We start from the raw sequence: 22,184 nt of genomic DNA, 5'->3' as shown, positions 1-22,184 counted from the left end.
AATTATCGTCCAGTGGCAAACAGCAAGTTCACAGCAGAGAAAAGCCTCGACCTACTGAGTCTGAAGCTTGACCCTGGGTGAGCATCCTTACAGCCTGCCTCCTTCCTGAAGGACCACTTGAAATTAAGAGGAGGAACTTGTGTAGCAATGTGCCGTCCTTTGCACAAGTACCTAAGGACATCGGCCAATAGCTAAGATGCTATTTTGCATACAATTTTGCATCGTTTTAATTTCATTAATTTTTGCTTCATTTTACTTTTTTTTTTATTTCTAGCAGTGATTGCAACGTGGACTAAGACAATATGACCTTCAAAAAGTTTTCACACTTTAGATGAATGGTATTTTTCAGTAAATAGTAAATTAAGAAAATGCTATGCACCTTATTTATGGAACTGTGTGCTTTAGTGCTGTATAATTCAAAATGTTTGTAGACTATTTGTTACATTACTTATGAAAATTTCATGAAGCACTTTATTCCCTTTTAAAAAGGTGATTTGCAGAAGAGGAAAAGCAGACTTGTGCTCTTTTCCCCTTGTTTATTGTGTATAAGAAAGATCTTGGTGGATTAACAGTATCTATTATTTTCCAAATGAAAAATTCAGGCTTCTTTTGCAATGAAAGACTTGTGAGATGACTGAAGAACTAAATATGGCACAGATGGAGACCTCAGAATATGGGCAACTAAGTGCAAAAGAAATATTTGGTTAGAATGCTCCTAAATATTTGTTCTATGATTAATGAACAGATAAAGGGATGAGTATCTTTAAGATGCGCCATTGCTATCTTCAAATTAATATAGTGAATTTTAACACCAGATATGCTCCAAGAATAGAACAGCAGAATGCCTGTAGGTTAAACTGTGCTTTCCTGATTTTTCCCAAGTACAACAGAAATAGAGGAAAGAAATGCCAAGAAAACTAAAACAAAAAACCCAACCCAAATACAACCTTTTTAGCTTTTTTGATGTACCCTGAGATAAACAAGAAAACTCAGTATTGTTATTATTAAAACTCAGTACAAAGACAATGAATTTCTTTTACAATGAGAGAGACAGTGTCGGTGGTCGAGGCAGCTGTTTTTCCTGTAAGAAACAACATTGTCAGCCAAAAACGTAGTTGGGACATCGGGGCAAGAGCAGGTCAAAGACCTGAAATTGTGCAATCTCGTTTCCTTAGTCTGCACATTTTTTAGATTTTGAAACACCAGCCCTATATTTAAGGAGGAGGAGTGTGTATGTGCGAGTTTGGAAGGATGAGGGGTTACCATCACCCCCTGCAGTGAGAAATTACTCTTTCCTATCCGGCCCTATATGTCTCAGTTACCAAACTAATCCGGTGCAATCAGACTGCAAATTGCCAAAGCAAGCCCTAAGGAAGATAAACATCTGTCAGTCTGAATCCACTAAATTTGAAAGCATTCATTCAATTACTGGCAATTTGACAAACGACCCATGCCACAGGTCATTTCTTCTGCCCCTGGTGCTCTTGAGAATCGGGGTGGTGTTGCAGACATGTGCCCCATTTGCTGTCTGCCCGGGCTGGAGGGCGAAGTAGCCCATTTCAGTGGTGCTGGCTTGCAATTTTTCAAGGACCCAGCTCAGCCCTGGTTGAGGCAGGAACCGCATCCCTGAAAAGGGAGATCTGACAGCAGCAGGGTGGTCTTGTGCTCAGGACTTGTATAGTCCCACACTTGTCCCTGGGAGGCATAGTGCCCTTATCACACCAACCACCACCAGCTCTGACTCCAATATGGTCTCTGGACAGCATTAGTTGAGCTGGCAGGTAATGAATTTTCTTGTTTCCTTTTAATATAGATCCCCATGGCTGGGATAATAAATGTTATCCTTTCACTCATACTCTAAAAGGCCAAGTCCGATAACTGTCGGAGCTGAGTCACCTTCTACCACTCTGGTTTGCACCAGAGTAAATCCAAGTGATGCTGATGTACCTTTCTGCTAAGAGCAGTGTCAATATCTATTAATGATTAAATAGATCTCAGTGTTGATTTGAAAAGAAAAATCTGTTGCTGCGAGCAAAGTGATGAGAGTAGATGGAAATGAACTCAAGAAGGGATATTGCATTTATAAGGGAGAAGGCAGGACGAGGAGGTTCAGCTTGGTTTTCTGTAATAAAAAAGGATCTTTAGAAGCAACTCTCTAGTTTTGTCCATTTTGAAATCAAAAGATGTTTTATCACCTTCCTTGCTGGACTTGCTCTCCAGTCCTTTGGAAAATGCCAAGACAAACAGAAATGTCTCGCCGTGCTCCTGACATTTCTTCCTTTTTTCTCAGATGTTCCTGATCCGCCAGAAGATCTTCGACTCTCAGAAAATCAAAACCGAAGTGTTCGACTATCCTGGAAAGCTGGGGCCAGTCATAACAGCCCTGTTAATGGTACGAAGGATTTTAACATCATCATCTTGCACTGTTTAGTGTTATGGCACGTCATGGCTGTTAGAAGAAACAAACTGTGCTCACAGCCATACTTAATTGGTTTTACTATGACAGTTAATTTGTTGTAAGTTCATTTCCATCCTTGCTCTTTATAAGCCGTTTACACAGGCTCTGCCTTTTTTCTTTCCTTTCATTTCTTTTCCTCCCCAGAGTCAATCATAGAGTTCGAAGAGAACCGGTGGGAGCCGGGGAGGTGGCAGGAGCTGACCCGAGCCCCGGGGAATGACACCACAGCCCTTTTGTCACTGGCCCCGTACATGAATTACCAATTCCGTGTCGTGTCCGTGAATGCCGTGGGAAGGAGCCAGCCTAGCAAACCATCGCTGCGCTACGCAACGCCTCCGGCTGGTAAACACTGCCATCTAGTTCTCTGAATAGTCACAGTTTTTGTGTTTTGCTGGGAATAACGTTGCCCTCCCGTGCAATGGGTAGGTGTAAGGTGGGTGTAGAGGGGTGTAAAGAAGTCACAGGTCGCTTGTGCTGCTTTCACTGCTCAGCAGCAGTGAGGGGTCTGTTCTGCTGTTTCCTACCAGGGTACCGGTAGCCTACAGCTTTCCTGAGCTCTTCTTGATTTTACACCTTTAAAGCCCATTGCAGCCCTTTATGGACAAGCAGTTGCTGAAAAGGATCTTTGAGGTTTATGAGGAGCCTTTCAGCAGCGCTAAGCTTGTCAAAAATCTCCATTCCTGGTGCGTTTCTCACTGTGACAGAAAATGTTTTGTCCCTGAAAGTCATTTTAGAGGCCAACTGTTCAGCGCAGCATTTGCATTCACCGACATTTTTCTGTCTTTTTTTCCCCCCTTTGCTTCCATTTCAGGTCCTCCTTCAGCTTTTCAGCTGTGTGCGTCCCACTAATGATATACCTTCTGTTTACGATCCCCACAGGGAGAAAAATCTCTTTCTCATAATCCCCCTACATCTGGTGCTTTGAAATCCAAAAGTCACAGTTTCGTGTTAGCTGGTGGCTCCAACCAACAAGGGCACTTAGGAATCAAAACTGCATGAACAATGTGTTTCGGTCACAGCAGCTTTGCTGATCCAAGTAATTAATCTCATGAACGTTTTTTGTTTAGGTGTCTTTCAGTAATACAGAAATCAGAAAAGTTTTTTGCATCTTTTTTTTTTTTTTTTTTCACTTAAATAATAAATGCAAATAAACTCCAGGATATGCAAACTAACCTTATCACCTGTGTGGTTCCAGCTCCAGACAAGAACCCAGAAAACATCCGAGTTGAAGCTTCTGAACCAAACGAAATGGTGATGAAATGGGAGGTAAGGCACGCGTGTCCGTCAGGGCTGCGGTATCGGAAACAGGTTCTGCCTTCAAGCAGTGCTTTGTAAAGCAGCATGGAATTCATCAGAATGTTGTTTTAATAGAATTATATGGAAAAAGAAAGAACAGATCCCTTGCTTTATCTCCCCTTCCCCTACCCCAGTTTTTTAGGGAATACTGGCACATTCCATAGGTAGGATCCTTGATGCTCCTGAAGTCAAAGGTGAAGTTGGTTTTGACTTAAATGTGTTTTGGATTTCCTCCCTTAGTTTCATTTTTGTTTCAAAAGACGATTTTTACGTCTAACTTTGCAGATTATTAAGAAACATGAAAGTCCTGTAAATCACAGTGAGAATTCCCCAGAGCATGCTCTTCTTCTGTGCGTCTTGCATACAAGAAAGTGCTTAAAATAATTTGGTCTTACCCTGCTCTGCAGGAGAAGCAGCCAGGCCCAGGAAGGGGCTGGTTTATTACAAGTAGCTTCTGCCCTTCCAGCCTGGAGGTTTAAAAAAAAAAAATCACTTGGCCGAGAGAACGTGAATTTGAATTTTTACATCAAGAATAAACGAGTCTAGATAAAGCTCCTAAGCATGTGTGTCAAAGGAATTGTGTAGAAGTCTTGAGGATGGTTTCCAGTCTTTAAATTCCCTGGCTTTTAAGCTTACAGCTTCTATGCCAGCAGTTTAGAGAGATATATATTCCTTCATTTAACACAAATTTCAACAACTGTGGAGGGAAGCATGTTTTTTTGTGGCTGGAATTAAAGACAATTTACAGGAGATTTACTTCTCAATCTGCTGCTCGCAGCAAAGAACAATAAATATTTCCCCAGCGTGAATTCGTGGTTTGGGCTATAATTACGCCGAAAGGAGATGGCCCTCTATATCTATTGACTTGGATTTGAATGGGGATTTTGGCTGTACGACATAGCCCAGGGTCAGAGAAGACAAACCTGCCTCTCAGAAGAAATGCAGACTGGTAGTAACCAGCATGACTGGGAAACGCTGTTGGAGACTGGACGCTTCGTTGGAGAGAGGATGAGCGTTCCTCCTCGCCGGGAAGCCCGTAATCCACTGCGCAGACGGGGCAAAAGCAGAAGTGAAAACTGAGACTGAACAGAGGGAATGGGATGGACAGGCTTTGTTAAATCTTGTTGAATCATTTAAATGTCGTAAACAGGATATTCATTTATTTATGGTGTTTCGTGTGTGCTTTTTGGAGGAAATGCTCGGCACCGAACATGCTATTTCTGGCAGACAAAGGCTGCAAAAAGGTGTTAATCTGCCTACTTTTGAAGAAGAGACCAGATGAGCATTAGTGACTAGCTTTTCAGCCAAGGATTGCAGCATTAAGGGAGATCAAAATAAGAGTCAAGCAATGCTGCAATTTAACTCTAAACAAGAAGTTATTTTTTAGTAGGAAGTTTTTACTTCTTCTTGCAAATCCCATTCCCCAGGATCTTGGCCATGGAGGTGATTCTCCCAGTGGTGCCTGTTAGAAAGCTGCCCAGTCTACTGGCTCCTTCACCACAGTCAACCCAAAGGTCCTCACACCCTTAGAGCAGAGAAATGGGAATTTTTGCAGATCCCCCAGACCTAGGTCCCCCCATGCATGAGGACTATCAATGGGGCATCACTTTCTGCTGGCACTTGCAAGTCGATGCCATTTCGTTTCAGACCTCTGTATGCAGCTTGAATACATATCAGTTATTGTATATTTAATATGTACAGTATGTAATTAAAATATTATTAAAAGTAAGGTATGTGGTGGGAAACAGCCACAGCTGTTCCACCGAACTGAAATAACCTTCATCATTTTTGGTAGTGCAGGTGACTGGTTAATCTTATTAATTAAAGAAGTACATTTTCAGAGAAATAAACTCAACTGGAGAATGTCTCATGACAAGCCATTGCTGTGCATCTTCTAATATTTTATAAATTAATGCTAATTAGATGGGAACCATGCTGTGATGAATTCTTCAGCTGATCGGTAAAAAAGAGTAGCACAGCAGTTGCACATTAAATGTCCAGGCGTAGTTTCAAGCATTTGGTGCGTATTTAGAACAAATCTAAATTTTAATGACCCAACTTGCTGTGCTACATAAAATTCTAAGATAAAAACGCAGATTTTAGCTGTACTAACTGGCACACACAGCCTTATGCCAAAATATGCATTTTAGTTGTGCTAAAAGGCATGCGGTTTTACATCACACAGGAAAAGAAAAACCTGTGGCAAAACAAAAACTGATGTATATAGCATGCAGAAATATGTCTGCTAGCAATGAATCTCTTTTTAATCCAACTGTTTCTCTGCCTTTCCCCCACCTTTCTCTTGAAGTCATGGTATTTCTCTTCCAGTTGTCTTAAAATTAACACGACAGCGAAAAGTTAAAGCTTTCCTTCCCCCCCCCCTTTTCTCTCCCAATGTTGTGACACACTCTCCAAAATTACTCCCCCCTCCTTTCAGCTGCTGTTTCATGATTACTGCAACAAAGGCAGACAAGATCTCTTTTAACTTCTTCCACAGCCATTGAAACCCGTGGAGAGGAACGGGCCGGGGCTGGAGTACAAAGTGAGCTGGCGGCAGCGGGGAGTCGAGGCGGACTGGAACGAGGAGATGGTGAAGAAGCATTCCCTGACCCTGCGAAACACTCCCACCTTCGTGCCTTACGAGATCAAAGTCCAAGCGGTAAATAATTTAGGATCGGGTCCTGAACCAAACGTTACCATCGGATATTCAGGAGAGGACGGTAAGTAGCAGAGATGTTCATGTAAAAATATTCTGAGCGGGAATCCTTGGGATGCAAAACGATGGGATATGGAGTGATGGATTAGGCAACCCGTGGCCAAAAGTGCTTAAATGCCAACGCTCGGCGTGATGGGCTACGTGAGACGCAGATACAACTGATGCTGGGCACTGTGGATGCCAGCTTGCTGGAGTGGGAGGGGTTTTTTGGAAAGGTCACTTGTGCTTTCATTAATCTCAGTTGCTGGCTTAATTTGGAGACTTGTTTGAAGGCCACAGTCCGTAAGAAGTCTATGAAGTGCAGCAGTCGTCGTGTTGTACTTGGTGGGAAAAAAGTCTTTAGCTTGTCTGGGGCCCCATTCAACAGTTTAACACGGTCAGAGGTTCAGTTCTCTGGCAATTCCGTACAAACACACAGGTGCTGGGTGTTGTAAGTGAGTTTACAGATGATTCCACATTCCCATATATGCTGAGTGTTTCCTTGTTCATTGAGTTCTTGAAGAACAAGTCCTCTGCTCCAGCCTGGGTGTCTGTCCCGTGAGTTTCTGTGGCTCACGGCTGGCACAGCCCCCTCCCCTTTGGAAAGTCTGTGGTGGGTTAGCCCACTAAGACAAGGATGTGTTTTGCTAGTTATTAAAATGACCAGACAGCCATGTCCTTGATTTAACCCATTGCATCCCGCAGCAGTCACTCCCCAATAACATTAATAGAGGTTAGAGCTGCCACCTCTCCACTTGCTGCAGCTTCTCACAGAAGCCGTTATGGAATATCATGATCCATGGTAGGTGATATGAAGCAATCAGTAAAGTGACTGTGATAACCACAGAGGTAAAAAACGTTACTGGCTTTATAGAGGGAAACGAATCCTAAGGCGAGCTCTCTGGAGTGCACCGAGATCTGCGTTATCAACCCTGAATGAACCAGTTTGATGTACACAACTTGCTGAGTCTTCCTGGTGTTTCACCAGTATAAGGTTTCAATGCTGGGAATGGTCTTGGCACTGTTCAGACAGGAGAATGCCCACTGCACACCTGAAGGTGGGCAACAGGAGGGTTTGGTGGTCCATCTTCTCTCCCCTCTAGAGCATATGGCAGAAGAGGTGGTGAATAGTGAGAACAGAGAGAAAGAAACCCCACAGCATGTTTATTTTCTTCGTGTGTCTGTGATGGATCTAATTTTATGTCTGTCAGTGGAAAATCTTCCTTGCAATTCAGTTGTGAATGGATCAAGGCCTCTTTTTTTCAGGTGCTATAATAGCTCTCTGTGTTGTGTAGTGATTAAAATCCTACTGTTTAATGAGCTTAGTTGTAAAATGAAATTGATTATAAAAAAAACCCACTTTATGATTACCTTCTTGAGTGCTCTGTTAATCATTTTTTTATTCTTCTCACTGCTGTAAGCATTACTTGAAACAGGAAATCGTAAATACTGGTGTAGAAATTCATATGTCCCAGTGCACCTGTATTCCAGCCCTCAGCAGAAAGCCCTGATACGGCAAAATAACATTTATTGGCCCATTTCACCCACTGCATGAAGGTGGAATGGCTTTTTTCTTGCCTGCAGTAAGACTGCAGGAACTGCCACAGCTTGAGCTGGAAAGCCATGCCCTGTAGCTGTGAACGGTGTGGAACTGAGCTCTTGTGAGTGTCTCTGATATGCAGCACTTTTGTTTTTTACAGTTCCAGATGCTGCTCCTTCTGGCATATCAGTGGACGTTGTGAACAGCACTCTGGTCAAAGTCTTCTGGTTTGGGATACCAAGGGACAGAGTTCGTGGACATTTAAGAGGCTATAAGGTTACAAATTTCTCTTTGAATATTTGTATATATGGTTGAATAAACTACTAAATGAACCCTAGGTCAAGGAGATGAGAGAAATCATATAGTGTTCAGCTCTGTGCAACATAATTTGTTACAGAAATACCAATCTCAATGCAGGTCAGTTGGTGGAAAACGAAAAGCATGCTGGATGGAAAAAGGCATCACCCAGAGAAACACTTCCTAACGTTTGTAGGAGACAGAAACTATGGGATGATTCCTGGTCTAGAACCCTTCAGTGAATTCCGCTTAACTGTTTTGGCTTACAACGCCAAAGGAGATGGCCCGGAAAGCTCCCCTGTTGTGTTTGAAACTCCGGAAGGAGGTAGGACAAAATGAGAATATGGGATGGAGGGACATAAATAGAAATCATCCATGTAACAAGGAAAGTTGATTTCATAAATTGAAGTGATTGTAAAATCTCCAATATTCATAAAAACCCATCACCTGAAAGCAGAACTGTAGGTGTTGAGCTGAAGTATATCCTCATTTAACAAATATGTGTAGAGACAGACCTGTTCAGTTTTCTCTGTAAGCTAATCCCTGTATCTTCCAGTCCCTGAACAGCCACGTTTTCTAAGGATCCTGAACTTCGACAAAGACTCTGTCACTCTGTCGTGGGGTCTTCCCAAGAAAGCAAACGGCCACCTTACTGGCTACATTTTGCAGTACCAGATAAGTATGTGCTTCTTTTACTTGAATTTTAGTATTTTAGCATTATTAGTCAAAAAAAAAAAAAAAAAAAAAAGATTTATGTGTGCACAGATATTTAAAACAGAGGCTGATGAGAAGGGCTGTTTCTGAGATCCCTGTAACAGCCATAGCATCAGAACAGCGTGTTTGGAGCTGCGATGCACGCACAGCCTGCTAGAGGGCAGGCCAAAGTCATCTTCCAGAGCAAGAAGTTTTCCATGCACTTTTCCGATGTAAGCTCACATTGCTGCCATGCCCTAGTCTGCATTTATAGACTAATTCAATAATTTCATATTTGCAAATGATACTTAATGTAGTAGAGCCATAAACTGCAGGTGCTTTTTACTGATGTGAAGCTCATTTGACACAAAATAATCTGTAATGAGAGCACTTTGGTCACATTTATTCAGATGTTCACATTACGTTAGTAAGCACCTCCTCCTTGTGCAATGTCTCTGCAGAAATTCGGACAACTATCACCTAAGTCATGTTATTGAGTAGCCATGTTGAGAAAAAACTAAATACCAGGGGTACAGAAAATTTTCTTTCAAGCCTATGAAGAACTGAGTAGCTGGGACACAGGCCTTGAGCAGATAACCTCAGGCAGGATCTGGTATTGGCCCCAGTCTGCCACAACACCACCTGTGAGGTGTGGTGACAATTCAGGGCATTTTATGTGTTCTTCGAGGATGGAACAGGATTAGATGTGTCCTGTTTACAAACAAAACCCCTGTACTTTTCACTTATCTCTGCTGATAACAGATCTGCCCAGTTGCCTTTGCAAGCCGAGGCTGAAGACTGGATATTCCCTTCGTTTCTGATGACTATGGACAGAGGGTGGATCTATTTAGGCAGTGGCAACCCCTCCTTCAGCAGCCAACTGTGCCAAGGCAGAGCAGAGCAAAGCAGAACAGCCATCCGTTAACTTGCTTGCAAAAGTTTGCAGATGTTTGGAAGCAAAGCAAGAAGCAATTCATATATATTTAATGATGTAGGAGACAGTAATTTCTGCCTCCCACTCAGTATATGCATATCTAGAATCAGAGAGCTTTTTTAAGACCAGTAATAGCTCACGGAGTAGTTGGGAGATTGACACGGACGAGATAAATCCCATTTGAGTACTTGGCAGGAAGGGGATGTGTGCTCATTCAGACTCCATCCTTCCCGCTTACTGCGGAGTGCCTCGCTGGCAGGAGCCTTCACGACACGTTTTGTGTCCGTAGCCTTTCTCTGCCGGATCTGACTCGACTGCCTTTTCCCTTTCAGTCAACGAGACGCATGAAATCGGGCCCCTGAACGACGTCAGCGTCGCCAACCGCTCCACGCTCGGCTGGAGGCTGTCCGGTCTCAGCTCCAGTACCAAGTACAAATTCTATGTAAAGGCTTGTACAGTCAAAGGCTGTGGGAAGCCGGTCACAGAAGAAGGACTAACGATGGCTCAAGGGAGTAAGTTAATAGGCAATATGTTTTTATGTGGAGAAGCTCTAACAATAATGGAAAAATCTATTGATAATATTCCAGGCTTGACATTTCCTTTGTAATTAGAGGAAATAAATTTGGGTTTCTTTCCATGAGAAGAATCAATGAACTTCTCAATGTAACCATGCAGCTCTTCAGAAAAGTATTTTTTACAGCTTATCTGTTTCATTTTGCTGTACAGCACTGCGTTTCTATTCCCACCGATCAACTCTTTGAGCCTGACTAGAATAAGTGAATTGCATCTAGTCACGAACAGAAAATTGAAGACTTAGATAATCTGTTCTCAGTAATACTATAAAAACAAATTCTGCCCTGGCAGGAAGATGGGGGACTCCCAGCAACTTTAGAGGCAGGTATTTGACATGGAAAATCCAGATGAACATGAAGTTGACTGCAGTGCATTTGATCCATTATTTTATTACTATTTTATCGGAGACTGGCAGTGAGCATTTGTGTGCCACTTACACCCGGTCCTAAACCACTGATGTTCAGTGATTTAAAGGGAAATCGCAAGCACAATATGATAGCTCATCTTTCACAGTCAGCTGAAATGAAATAAAATGTACTGTGCTCAGCAAGTCTGAAAACTCTACAATACCGAGGAGCAAGTCCTTGCTATTAATCAGAAACCATTGCTGTGCACTTACCACAGGGAAGGAGAAAGAGAATGTGATAAGCAAAAGAGTCCTGGCTTCATCATTTTTAGCAATGATAACAGTCTGGAACAATGGTGCTATAAAATTAAAAAACGGTCCCTGTCGCACAACGTCCTATTGGACTTCCAAGTTGCAGAATCTCTTCAGTTACTGGTAAAACAAATAAAAAGTATTTTAAACTTCTCGTGTGCCAGTTCAGGATCCAGTCATGAACTACCATCTGTTTTCTCAAGTAGTGAAACTCCTTCTCAACTGTCTTGTAGCCTCCAGACCCACTCTAGTATACAGGTTCTCACGTGGTAGTAACTATTAATCCATCAGCATGGATTAAAATTTATTCTTCATTAAGGAAAGTAAAAGATTGTTGTTTTTTTCCCCGAACTAAAAAGATGCAATTTCCCCTCATTAGTTACCTTTTCTGGCCTTCATTGGGCAGCCAGAATAATGTGTTTTGGCCACTAGACAGTCCATAACTTCTTGAATAACCTTGTCAGGTTTTATGAAATGCATCCCTGCCTGATATGCTTAAAAGGATGATAATGTTGCCATTCATTTTGTTCTCATTCTCTTCTTTGCTAAGACTTTGCTTTGGCAGTGACAACAACTGATTCTGATGAAATGCTTGTAGAATAGAGCAGTGTAATTAGTAAAAACTGCAAGGAGGGTCCAGTTCTGCGATTAATGTATGCTGCCCACTGGTTTTCAAGCCACCCTAAATTAGGACACTGCATCTATCACTGAGATGCCATTAGAGTTTTGTGTCATATTTGCTGGCTAAATTGTTTGGTCATTTTTCAACTAAATGTGATATGCTGAAAAAAAAAAAAAAAAGCACTCTTTTCAGTGACCTTCTTGGGGTTTTAAGCTGTGGTATGGGAAGCAAGACGATTGCTCAAAATTAAAACAATCGCTCTTTTTGAAGAAAGGGAGTGATTTCGAAAGTCAAAGTTTATAATTTAAAATGACCTACATAAATGACAGATATAAAATGTGGTGCCCTCTGAAATGAAACTCCGAGTAGAGCACTCTGAGTTTCTTTGGGTTTTGATTCAGTGATTCTATATCCACTATATTCCAGTTTTAGTAGTATAACCATAAAGCCCTCATTGTTCATTTTAAGACTTTGAATAGCTTCCACTGCTGTAATACAGCCTTTGCAGGCTGAGCCATGAGTATTTCAGAATTTCGTGAAACATTCTGCCAGGAAAGTGATGTTGAGGTGGAAGCTGTGGATTCTTTCACATTTTGTCATTGATATACTTGATCTGCATCACTGCTATTGCTTTCATTTATTTGCAGTTATCCCTGCTACTATAGTCCAGAATCAGAAAGAAATCTCAAATCTCTTTTTTTTTTAATATGTGCATATGTGGGTACGTATGTATCGCCACTAAACAAATTTCGTGTAGGGAAAATTGTTGTGCTTCAAATTATAGTTTTGCCAGTCTGTAGTTTATGTGCAACCCATCTCCTGATGATGATGATTTTGTAATGGCACGAATGACTGAATTTAGTAAAAAAAGTTTCTCTCAATTAAATAAATGTAACTCCCTGTATAGATAAATGAGTAGATCATACCCTTTCTCTGCAACGGCAGCATCTTCCTCTGGAAAGATGGAATCCTCAGATTCTTTTTTTTGTCAGGAGTAACACATTCCTTTGAGTTAGCAACACTTTGCCAAATGGTCAGTGGGTGGATACTGATAGGTAAAGACTGTCTCACACTCACATCTCTATTTCTTTGTTCTCCAGTGGAGCAGTGCCCCATTCTGCATGTCCAGCAGTGGCAGCGGTCAACCCTTGGCTCTGCAGTGCTGCCTCTGTTGGAAGGGACTGTTTCCATATAATTACTTAGCAGAGGAAAACCACTCTTTTTAATATTTGTCTCTAAGTTTAAATGCAGGCCCACTGGAATTAGTGAGAAATAGAAATAGGCAATATAAAAGCTTTCATTTATAGCATCCTTGTTGCATGACCCAGCATCACTGGCGTTGGCAGCTAATACAAAGTCAATGAAATAAAAGGCCTCTTTCTTATGAAAGGTCTTAAACTTAGCCAAAATAGCTCAGATATGAAATGCTGATATACGACCAAAGGTCTTTATCTGTTGTTGATAATATGCTGTGGACAATCGTGAAGAATCTGGGTGAAAGGATATTTGCATTGTACTGCAAAATAAATAGTAGTTTAATTTTTATGGCTTTATCTTGGTTTCATTCCACAGAAGAAGGTGTGCTGTCTTTAGAAAATGAGTTTTATCTCTGACTTTTCATTCTCAGGCAGTATTTCTTAAATGACCTACAAACTAATTAATATTCCCCTTGAAAATGTTGATTTCCCAATGATCATTAGCCCTCAGAAGCATAACACAAAATAATGCTCTTATGTAAGTGAAAAGAATTAATTTAATATAGCAGTCCTTCTATAACACAAAGCTTCTTTTCATCTAGAGTTGCCAGTGTTTCTTGAGGATTACTAAACACATATTACATGTTGAGAATGTTTACTGTGTGTCCAGAAATTCAAACCTTAATGAAAAATTTGTCCAGAGAAAGCCTTACAACTGTGGTTTTAGATTTCAGAGAAGCCGTAGAAAAGTTCACCAGTTTTGTTATATTTCAGTGGCAATTGGCACATAACTCCCACAAGCTTTTTGAAAATCTTATCTGGAGGGTACTAACCTTCATGACACACCATAAGATGGGGAGAGTAACCATTTGTAACAAAACACATGGTTCTAGTTCTCTTTTGCCACTGGCACAGGGAAAAGGGAAAAATACAACTGCCTTAGCCAGGTGTAGCCACTGGGATTGTTAACCAGCAAACCCCTAAAATACGCCCTATTTTCTCACGAGCAAGAGAATCTGATGAAATCTTGGTGAAAAGTTTCTTTTTCTGTCATTTATGCCACTCCACTCTGCTGCCTCTTTTTCAGCTGAGGGACCTGTAGCCCATCAAACCTGTCGCTGATGATAAGCAACGACCCGTCCTGCCTGCCCAGGTGCTGCACGCAGGCTGGACTGGGGAAAGGAACACGTGGAATGTCACTGTTTCAAAGCCCTATCATTCTGAGAAAGAAAAACAGACGTGTTAAATACAATGTGCTGGAGAGGGACTTTTTACAAGGGTATATAGTGATAGGACAAGGGGCAATGGCTTTAAACTGAAAGAGAGTATGTTTAGATTAGATATAAGGAAGAAATTTTTCACTCTGAGGGTGGTGGGGCACTGGCACAGGTTGCCCAGAGAAGTTGTGGCTGCCCCATCCCTGGAAGTGTTCAAGGCCAGGTTGGATGAGGTTTGGCACAACCTGCTCTGGTGGAAGGTGTCCCTGCCCACGGCAGAGGGGTTGGAACTGGATGATCTTTGAGGTCCCTTCAAACCCAAACCATTATTCTATGAATATATCAGTCATGGAGTACGTGAAGCAGCTTTGTGATTAACTGTTTGTCTTTGCTATTTTTTTTTGTTATTTTTTTCCTCTTGTATCAGCCCACCCCAGTGTAGCCAACACAGAGATCTAAAGAGAACAGCAAGAGATGAGCAAGCTGTAACCTATCTTCTCATCCGAGCTCAGATTTCTCCTACAAATGACAATCAGTACAGATAGATGATCACTAACTCACCTATGAATTCTTCCCAATAGACTTTAGATACAACAGGTTTACTCATCTCTATAGCTTAAAATATTCCCTGTTTAGCATGAATTGCCTCCTGCACTAAAAGATTTATCCAGAAGATGGATACTTGTGATGCATATTTATACACTTTTAATAGCCAGGCAGTAGGGGAAAACTACTGAAAGTTCAACTTTCCATTTATTGCAAGCAGATGTATTTAGACAGGTATGGTTATAAATTAAGATGTTGCCCACAATTAGTATTTAGCTATTAGGCTGCCAGCTTTTTTATATAAGTGTATTTTATAACAGATGTGCTAACTTTTGGAGAACTAGCACTCTTGTAAGTCTTTGGGGGCAGTTTATATTGTTTTTCCCTTTATACCGTAAGCTTCTATAAAAAATGTGTGTTCTGTTGTTCTCATAAATCTCGAAGCCCGGTAGGAATATTGTAAAATTGCAGTTCAGTGTTTAATGTTCATGCAAGTCCCATGGTATGGCTGATAAATAGTGGGGGAAGATGAGAAGTGCTGGTGATATGCCTTTATTACTAATGCTTCTTCTCCCTTATTGTAGATTAAAAAGCTAACCCAACTGCTTTCAATTTTCTGGAGCTAATTTCTGCAGCTCACTGACCTTTCAGTATGTTGAGCTTTTCCTTATCTGTTTATCTTTGCTTTTATTTTTCAGGATGCTACACTGCTTTTTCTATTCCAACCACCAAACTTGCCCCAATTAGCAATGCTTTCTCCTCTGTAGGTGCTATATTGAGTGTGTAACACAGACCAGAAAGAAATCGCATGGAAAGAAACCTCATAATCACCCGTCACTGGACACCTGCACAGAGTTTTAAAGAAAAAACATTTTCTTTAGTGTTTTGGGATAGGTGATGTTAAACAGCCTGGAGTGCTAATGGTAAATCCCCAGTCCCGGGTCAGGTTGGGCTCAAAGCCCCATTCCCTTACAGGTATCCCAGCCCTGCACAGAAAAAAGGGATTTTTTTTTTTTTTAGCCATATCAGTTCTCCTTTTCTGCTTCTGCAAGGAGCTGACTGTTCAAAAAGAAGAGGCTGGCAATAAATAGGGGGTAGATATGGACTGGTTAAGTTGGTTTAAGATCACGCACACCCAACCGTACCGCTGAGCTCAGGGTTAAGTGTTTTGCTCACCAGGAGGTCAGGAGAAATGCTTCCTAAGGAGACCTGGGCTGTGTGCGAGTTGGACCATGTGGTTATGATGTCGTGCATCCGTGTTACGTGGTATTTAATGCATGAGGGATTTAAGGTTCACGTTCATTCTTGTTAGTTTATGGATAGTGTTTCCATTGAATACGTTTTTCTGATGTCTTGATTTTAGAACATGTAATTAAAATATACCTGTGGTATCTTGTTGCTTAATTTGCAGTTTGATTAAAAATTATAGCCCAGTTTCACATACTTCATTTAGCAAAAATTACCGATAGATGGATTAATTTATGCTAATAAGCTGTGCTTCAGTATCAGCAGTATTTCAGCTGTATGTGTTCTCTCTGGGTCCCAATGGTCTGGTAATTTAACTGCTTATTGTAATACATGTATAGCTGCCGTGGAAAACTTAATCTTGAACTGCTGCTTTGATTGTGCTTGGATTCATCTTAATCTTTTTTTTTTTTCCCTTCAGCTGTCAACTAAGCCTTAATCTCTGAAAGCTTCCTGCTTTTCTTGTTTACTAAGTATTAACGAGCATTGTTTTACTGTCAGTGCTAATTGGTCAAGTAGTTTTCAAATTATACTGTGTGCTCAATCTTTCGTTTAGACGACTTTGGATAAAGCAGGCAAATTAGGCAACTGAACACAATTGGAGAGTTCTATTTGTTGAGTGCAGCCCCCCCAGATCTCTCTCCTGCCATCAAGGGTGGGCACACCCCCGTGCTGTACCCACTGATTGACTAAAGAGATCCCCTGTGCCCACCCACAGTTCTAAATTTGCTTGTATGAACAGGCTTTGCATGTTCAGGCAGTGGTTGCCAACATCTGTAGATGTCTTTTTTTTTTTTTTCTGTTATCCACAAATACTCTTTTAAAAAAGCGTATTTAATACCCTGCAATCTTAATGCAGACAGAAATTACAGTAGGTGTTTTGCAAGTAAATGGGCTCTAAATTTGGGCTACTGGAATTTCCCTTCTGCCTCTTAACCCAATATTAAACTCATCAGGAACAGTTAAATGCCTAAATATCTATTTGAAAGCAAACTTTGGCTATATCTAAAACAATGCTTTGTGCAGGCATTGTGGAATTTAAAAGGACATGGAAAATCAGTGTCAGGAGAGAAATGAGTACAAATCCCAGTGTTAATATTTTTCCATGAGACGCATAAGAATCCATTTCCAGATAACAAGCTGCCTGTGCTTCCCCGCTGAGTTGAGTTCAATGGGAGAAGCATCAAACCCCAGATTATCTATACAAAGCAAGCCCGTTTCCAAGTTGTAATTTTTTAAGCACGCATTAGTTAAAGCAGATCCATAATCCCCCATCAATATTAACTTTCATCCTGGGAAATGTACAAACCCCTTCATAAACATCAGGATTACTTCAGTCTGCTGTTTATTTTATCTGATGGAATATTAAAAGTCAAATAGGGGGAATGTTTTTTCGTTTGCTGCCTGCTTTTGCAAATCAGATCACCTGATGACGAACGTTAAGAAGCCCTTGCGTGTCGTATTTCTGTGTTATTTACGTTCTTTGTGACTGTGCATTTCACGGGCCTTTTGTTCAATGACTACAATTAATTAATATGACTTGAATATGTGCATTCCGTAGGTAAAGGGATCGGCAAGATTTCAGAAGCAGTAAAGCCCACCCAAAAGTTTCACCCCGTTGAGGTGCTTGAGCCTGGAACTGAGTATACAGTTCGCCTAGTGACTAAGAATTGGGTTGATAACAATAGCATTTTTGAAGATGTAATTGAGACAAGGGGGAGAGGTGAGACACGAAAACCTTCAAGGTGATAAAGATTTATTTTGAATGTAACTGTATGTTGAGGTTACGTCTTCTGTCGTGCAGTGGAAGTGTACCAACATCAGAGTTTCCTTCTGCGATTTTTAAGTTGACCCTGGCAGCTGAATCCCATGGGAGCGTAAACGCCGAGCCTCATGCTTTACTTGACACACAATAGCCTGGAACAATTACAAACCTTTACGAAACAGTTCTCCCTCCTATGCGATTTTGAAAGGGTAGTGCTGTGCCATAATCCATTTTCAGTGTGCCAGTCCAGTGGTTTGCATGTGTCAGGTGCACTTTTAACTCTGTTTCTTTCGCAAAACTGCTTTTGCATGAGAGGCTTAACAATTCTCTGTTCGGCTTTCCTATTTGGCTTTAATCCTTTGAGTCAACTACTCGCTCGGAATTACCTTTCCAAAACGTCTGTATTGTGCCTTGTAGGCTGCACATTCCCCTTAAGTCTAAAATCGTCACGCTCTGGGATGTATTTCTGTCTTGCATTTCTTTAAGTTGAACACAACAAGTAGCGATAGTCTGATTCAATTAAGATTCAGCGAAGAAAATGTTACGTGTTCTTGTTATAGTAGGGTGATGCCCTTTTCCTCTGATTAATTTTTTTTTTTTTTTCACTCCCCTTCTGTTTCACAAAGCCTATGCTGGCATTTACGATGGAATTTCCACCCAGGGGTGGTTTATTGGACTGATGTGTGCCATCGCTTTGCTCACCCTACTGCTGCTAACTATTTGCTTTGTCAGAAGAAATAAAGGAGGAAAATATTCAGGTAAATGGATTTATTGTCCTTTCACTATGTTCACATGTCAATAATAAGCATCTTTCAGACTCCTGTCTCTGGAGGCTGCAAAGCCGCAAGCAGAAACATCCAATTAGGATTTGTATCTTTTGATAAATATCTGCAGAATGGATTCTAATGAATGTAAGTGAAGCTGTGCTCCCTGGGTGAGATGGTGCTGTCCACTGGTCAGAGATCTTGCCAAGGCCTTTGATAGTGCTCGTTGAATCTTCTGGTATTTAATCCAGCTGTAGAGTCAAAGTCCTTCACCAGCTGCACCTCTGAGCCTCCGTTGGCAGGGCCACCTGCTCACTTTCCACCTGATATCTGCCACTTGATGTATCAACTGACAGGACTTCTGTGGGCAGCCAAACTGCTTAACAATAGAATATTTTGCTAACAGTAATTCTGTAATTTTCAAAGCAATGAGTAAAGATTTAAGTACAAATATTTAAGCATAAATCTGGTTGCCCAGAGAGGTGGTAGGTGCCCCATCCTTGGAAACATTCAAAGTCAGGTTGGATGGAGCTCTGAGCAACCTGATCTAGTTGAAGATGTCCCTGCTCATTGCAGGGAGGTTGGATTAGATGACCTTTAAAGGTCCCTTCCAACCCAAACCGTTCTATGATTCAGTAAACACTTGTTACTTACTTAAAAATTAGGGAATGGCCCCAAACCCTTGATGGAAGCATGCTGGTTGTCTCCAGCCAGACACTCAGTGTGAGCTGCAGCCCTCCAGACTAGGCTGTAGGTGCTGACAGGCAGTTTTCCCATTGCACCTGCAAAAAGAAAAGTCCACGGCGGAACCTGGCATACAGATCTGTGCTTTATTTTATTTGTACAGTGAAAGAAAAAGAAGATTTGCATCCAGATCCTGAAGCTCAATCAATAAAAGATGAAATCTTTGGGGAATATAGGTAAATAGGACCTGCTTTAACAAGCGTTTGTGTTTGTTGAGGTTTTGTTTGTTTCCAGATGTCATCATTATTTAGGACATTTTTATAGCATGCAATTAATGCTATTTTTCATTTTCAAAGCAAACCTCACCGGAGTGGATAATAGTAGGAATATAAAGGTATATCCAGTATACTTAAATCCATCCAAGTTGGGATATAAGTAAATGTTAATGTATCAGTGGTTATTTTTCACTTGTTTTTTGATTTTCTTTTTTAAATAGCATTGTATGAATAATGTAAATATATATGATAATTTGGGTTCCCACTGTAATGTCCATTGAAGTCAATAGAAAGACTTTTATGTCTTTGATGGGTTTCTGAAACCCAGTCAGGCCCAAATTATGTAACATGGAGAATGTTCATTTTGTGGAAGATAACAAAAGTTTGAAATGCAGTAAGAGATGGCAAAAAAACCAACAGCACTCACTACAGAAGTTTCTGTAGGAGAACTGAAAGAATCACTTTGGCTGCTTTAAAATAACTAAAGCTTACAATATAATGTAACCATGGTATGAAGAAAAATACATAATTTCTGTTGAAATCCCACTTATATATACTACATTATTTGTACTGGATTAGGTTTTTTTTCTGCATAATTTCATCTTTATTTAATTTTTAATGCTTTCTAATGGGACAAATATTTAGAAAGGTAAGAAAGTCCTGAGGTTAATAACTTTGACCCCCTCCTTTCCCCTTAAACTTCAAACTTGTCTTTTTTATAAATTGAAATGTCATGTGCAGAAAAGTAGCAGGTGTTTTTACTTTATTGATTATACACTTTATTGATTCTACGCCGAAGAGGTAAAGTTGAGGTGCGTTTCTCTGTCCTTCCTCAGATGACATTACCAAAGCTTTGACACTGAATTGGCATTAGCAAGGACCTCGATTGAGTAATTATGTACCTAGTTCAGAGGCCTAATTTGAGATTTTTTTGGTAGTCTTTTCATCTATGTTCCCAATCCCCCCCAAATGTCCTGTTCAGTCAGGAGAAGTCGGGCTGCTTTGGTGGTTCTTCTGCAGTACCGTTAGGAGGAATGGCCAGTGGAATTTCCCTTTTTTCCTGAATTTTGGTGGTGGGTCTGTCATTTTTCCTGAAATTGCCATTGAACATAGACTGCGTTTGAGCAGATACAGACACTGTGATCTGCTTCCATATTTCCCTGTTCCTCCTCTGTAGCAGAGAGAAACTCCATCAGTTACAGCAGAACAAATGAAAAAAGGGAAAAAAGCCACCTTTGTTACTCATCTAAAACCAAACAAATGCTCACAAAGGTGTGAGATGTAACCTACAGCTTATGCCTCATCCCAAGACTTAATGGCAGTTCACCCACCCACCTCAAGAGAAAAATAAGGACATAGGCCTTGAATATTGCCCATGGTTTTGTAAAGTGGAAATGTCTCTTTCTATAAGGTGCTGGGGACTTGACACCAGCACTGATCACTGGAATGGATCCCTCAGATCCTTCCCAGCATTTCCTTTTCTTTCCCCTTCACTTTCTGTCCATTCTTCTGTCTCTCCGAGGCAAAAAAGGAAAAAAACAAAACACGTGCAGTTTGCATTCATGTTTGCCTTTTTAACCAATTCTGTTGTTGCAATAATCACAAAATCATATATGTGGGGAGTTGGGGTCGGTGTAGATGACCTGGTTGAGGTGCACTGCACCAAGGAGGACTCACGGGGTCAGATCATTCTCAATGTACCACCCACATAGAAACGTTTCCCTCGCTCTTCCCTCCTGCTGCTTTCTTTCACAATAAAAGAGCAGTTTCCGTGCTCGTGATGAAAAGCTAGATTTTTGGAAAGGCAATTTCTTTGTTTTGTAGTGACAGCGATGAAAAGCCGCTGAAAGGCAGCCTCCAGTCAATTAACGGGGACATTAAAGCCACCGAAAGTGCTGATAGTCTGGTAGATTATGGAGAAGGGGAGCATGGGATGTTCAATGAAGATGGTTCATTTATTGGAGCTTATTCTGGATCTAAGGAAAAAGGATCAGTGGAAAGCACTGGGAGTTCTACGGCAACTTTTCCTCTCCACGCCTAAAATACGAGCAAGAATGATTCATGTTTAATTGTGATATTTATCTTGATTAGTCGTCCACAGTTACCACGTGAGATTGGAAGCAGGTTGCCAGTTGAGCCAGTCAGGAACCTGACATCCAGGTAATATCAAACCAAGTCACTGCCACTAAAAGCTGATTTTCCATCCTAATTTCTAGGTGTTTTCTTCTAATTAAAACAAAACAAACAATTCTTTACTATACAAAATGTCTTACTCAGTCTTCACCAAAAGAGAATTTCTCAGTGTTACATCTATATAGTGAACTGCTGCTCCGTGTGTTTCTTAGGTTTGGAATATATTTCTCTGTGTGGCATTTTTTTCTCTTGTATGGCTGTTGTCACTTTGTACACACATTTATGTGTAGTCTTCCCTCATGTGCCATGGCCTCGGCATTGTAGAGGTTCTAACACAACAAGAAAATCAAACAAAGCCAACAGGTTACTCTGCAAAGTGATGCGACACATCCTACTGAGAAAAAGGGTAATTGAAAATACTGGAGAAATATATTCTATTTATTGGATAATTTTTCATAAAGAAATAAACTCCTTTGCTTATGATACTGTAGAATTATTTTAGTGGTTACAGCTGACTGCAATTACCGGTACTTAGAGATGCAACTTTATCCACAGAAAAATTGCTCTTAAAAGACAAAGCTCTGGCCTTGTGG

General features: G+C 40.9%; 1 protein-coding gene across 4 annotated transcripts in view; it reads left to right on the top strand.

The window, feature by feature from the left end:
- Nucleotides 1–21,499, top strand: part of CHL1 (cell adhesion molecule L1 like) — a 55,235-nt gene extending 33,736 nt beyond the window's left edge. For 3 of the 4 annotated variants that reach the window (XM_086619135.1, XM_086619133.1, XM_086619134.1), the window contains 12 exons: nucleotides 2,291–2,392; nucleotides 2,603–2,800; nucleotides 3,654–3,724; nucleotides 6,252–6,474; nucleotides 8,150–8,265; nucleotides 8,407–8,611; nucleotides 8,843–8,965; nucleotides 10,246–10,425; nucleotides 17,532–17,693; nucleotides 18,362–18,493; nucleotides 19,347–19,419; nucleotides 21,283–21,499. In XM_086619135.1, the coding sequence (XP_086475261.1) occupies nucleotides 2,291–2,392; nucleotides 2,603–2,800; nucleotides 3,654–3,724; nucleotides 6,252–6,474; nucleotides 8,150–8,265; nucleotides 8,407–8,611; nucleotides 8,843–8,965; nucleotides 10,246–10,425; nucleotides 17,532–17,693; nucleotides 18,362–18,493; nucleotides 19,347–19,419; nucleotides 21,283–21,499 (1,802 nt within the window). The remainder of the gene's footprint in view (nucleotides 1–2,290; nucleotides 2,393–2,602; nucleotides 2,801–3,653; nucleotides 3,725–6,251; nucleotides 6,475–8,149; nucleotides 8,266–8,406; nucleotides 8,612–8,842; nucleotides 8,966–10,245; nucleotides 10,426–17,531; nucleotides 17,694–18,361; nucleotides 18,494–19,346; nucleotides 19,420–21,282) is intronic. The other variant, XM_086619136.1, reaches the window with a different exon arrangement.
- Nucleotides 21,500–22,184: the final 685 nt, after the last annotated feature.

This window comes from Tauraco erythrolophus, chromosome 12 (genome assembly GCF_009769465.1).
Source record: "Tauraco erythrolophus isolate bTauEry1 chromosome 12, bTauEry1.pri, whole genome shotgun sequence".
NCBI classification, from domain to species: domain Eukaryota; kingdom Metazoa; phylum Chordata; class Aves; order Musophagiformes; family Musophagidae; genus Tauraco; species Tauraco erythrolophus.
This window is presented reverse-complemented; position numbering and strand designations above follow the sequence as displayed.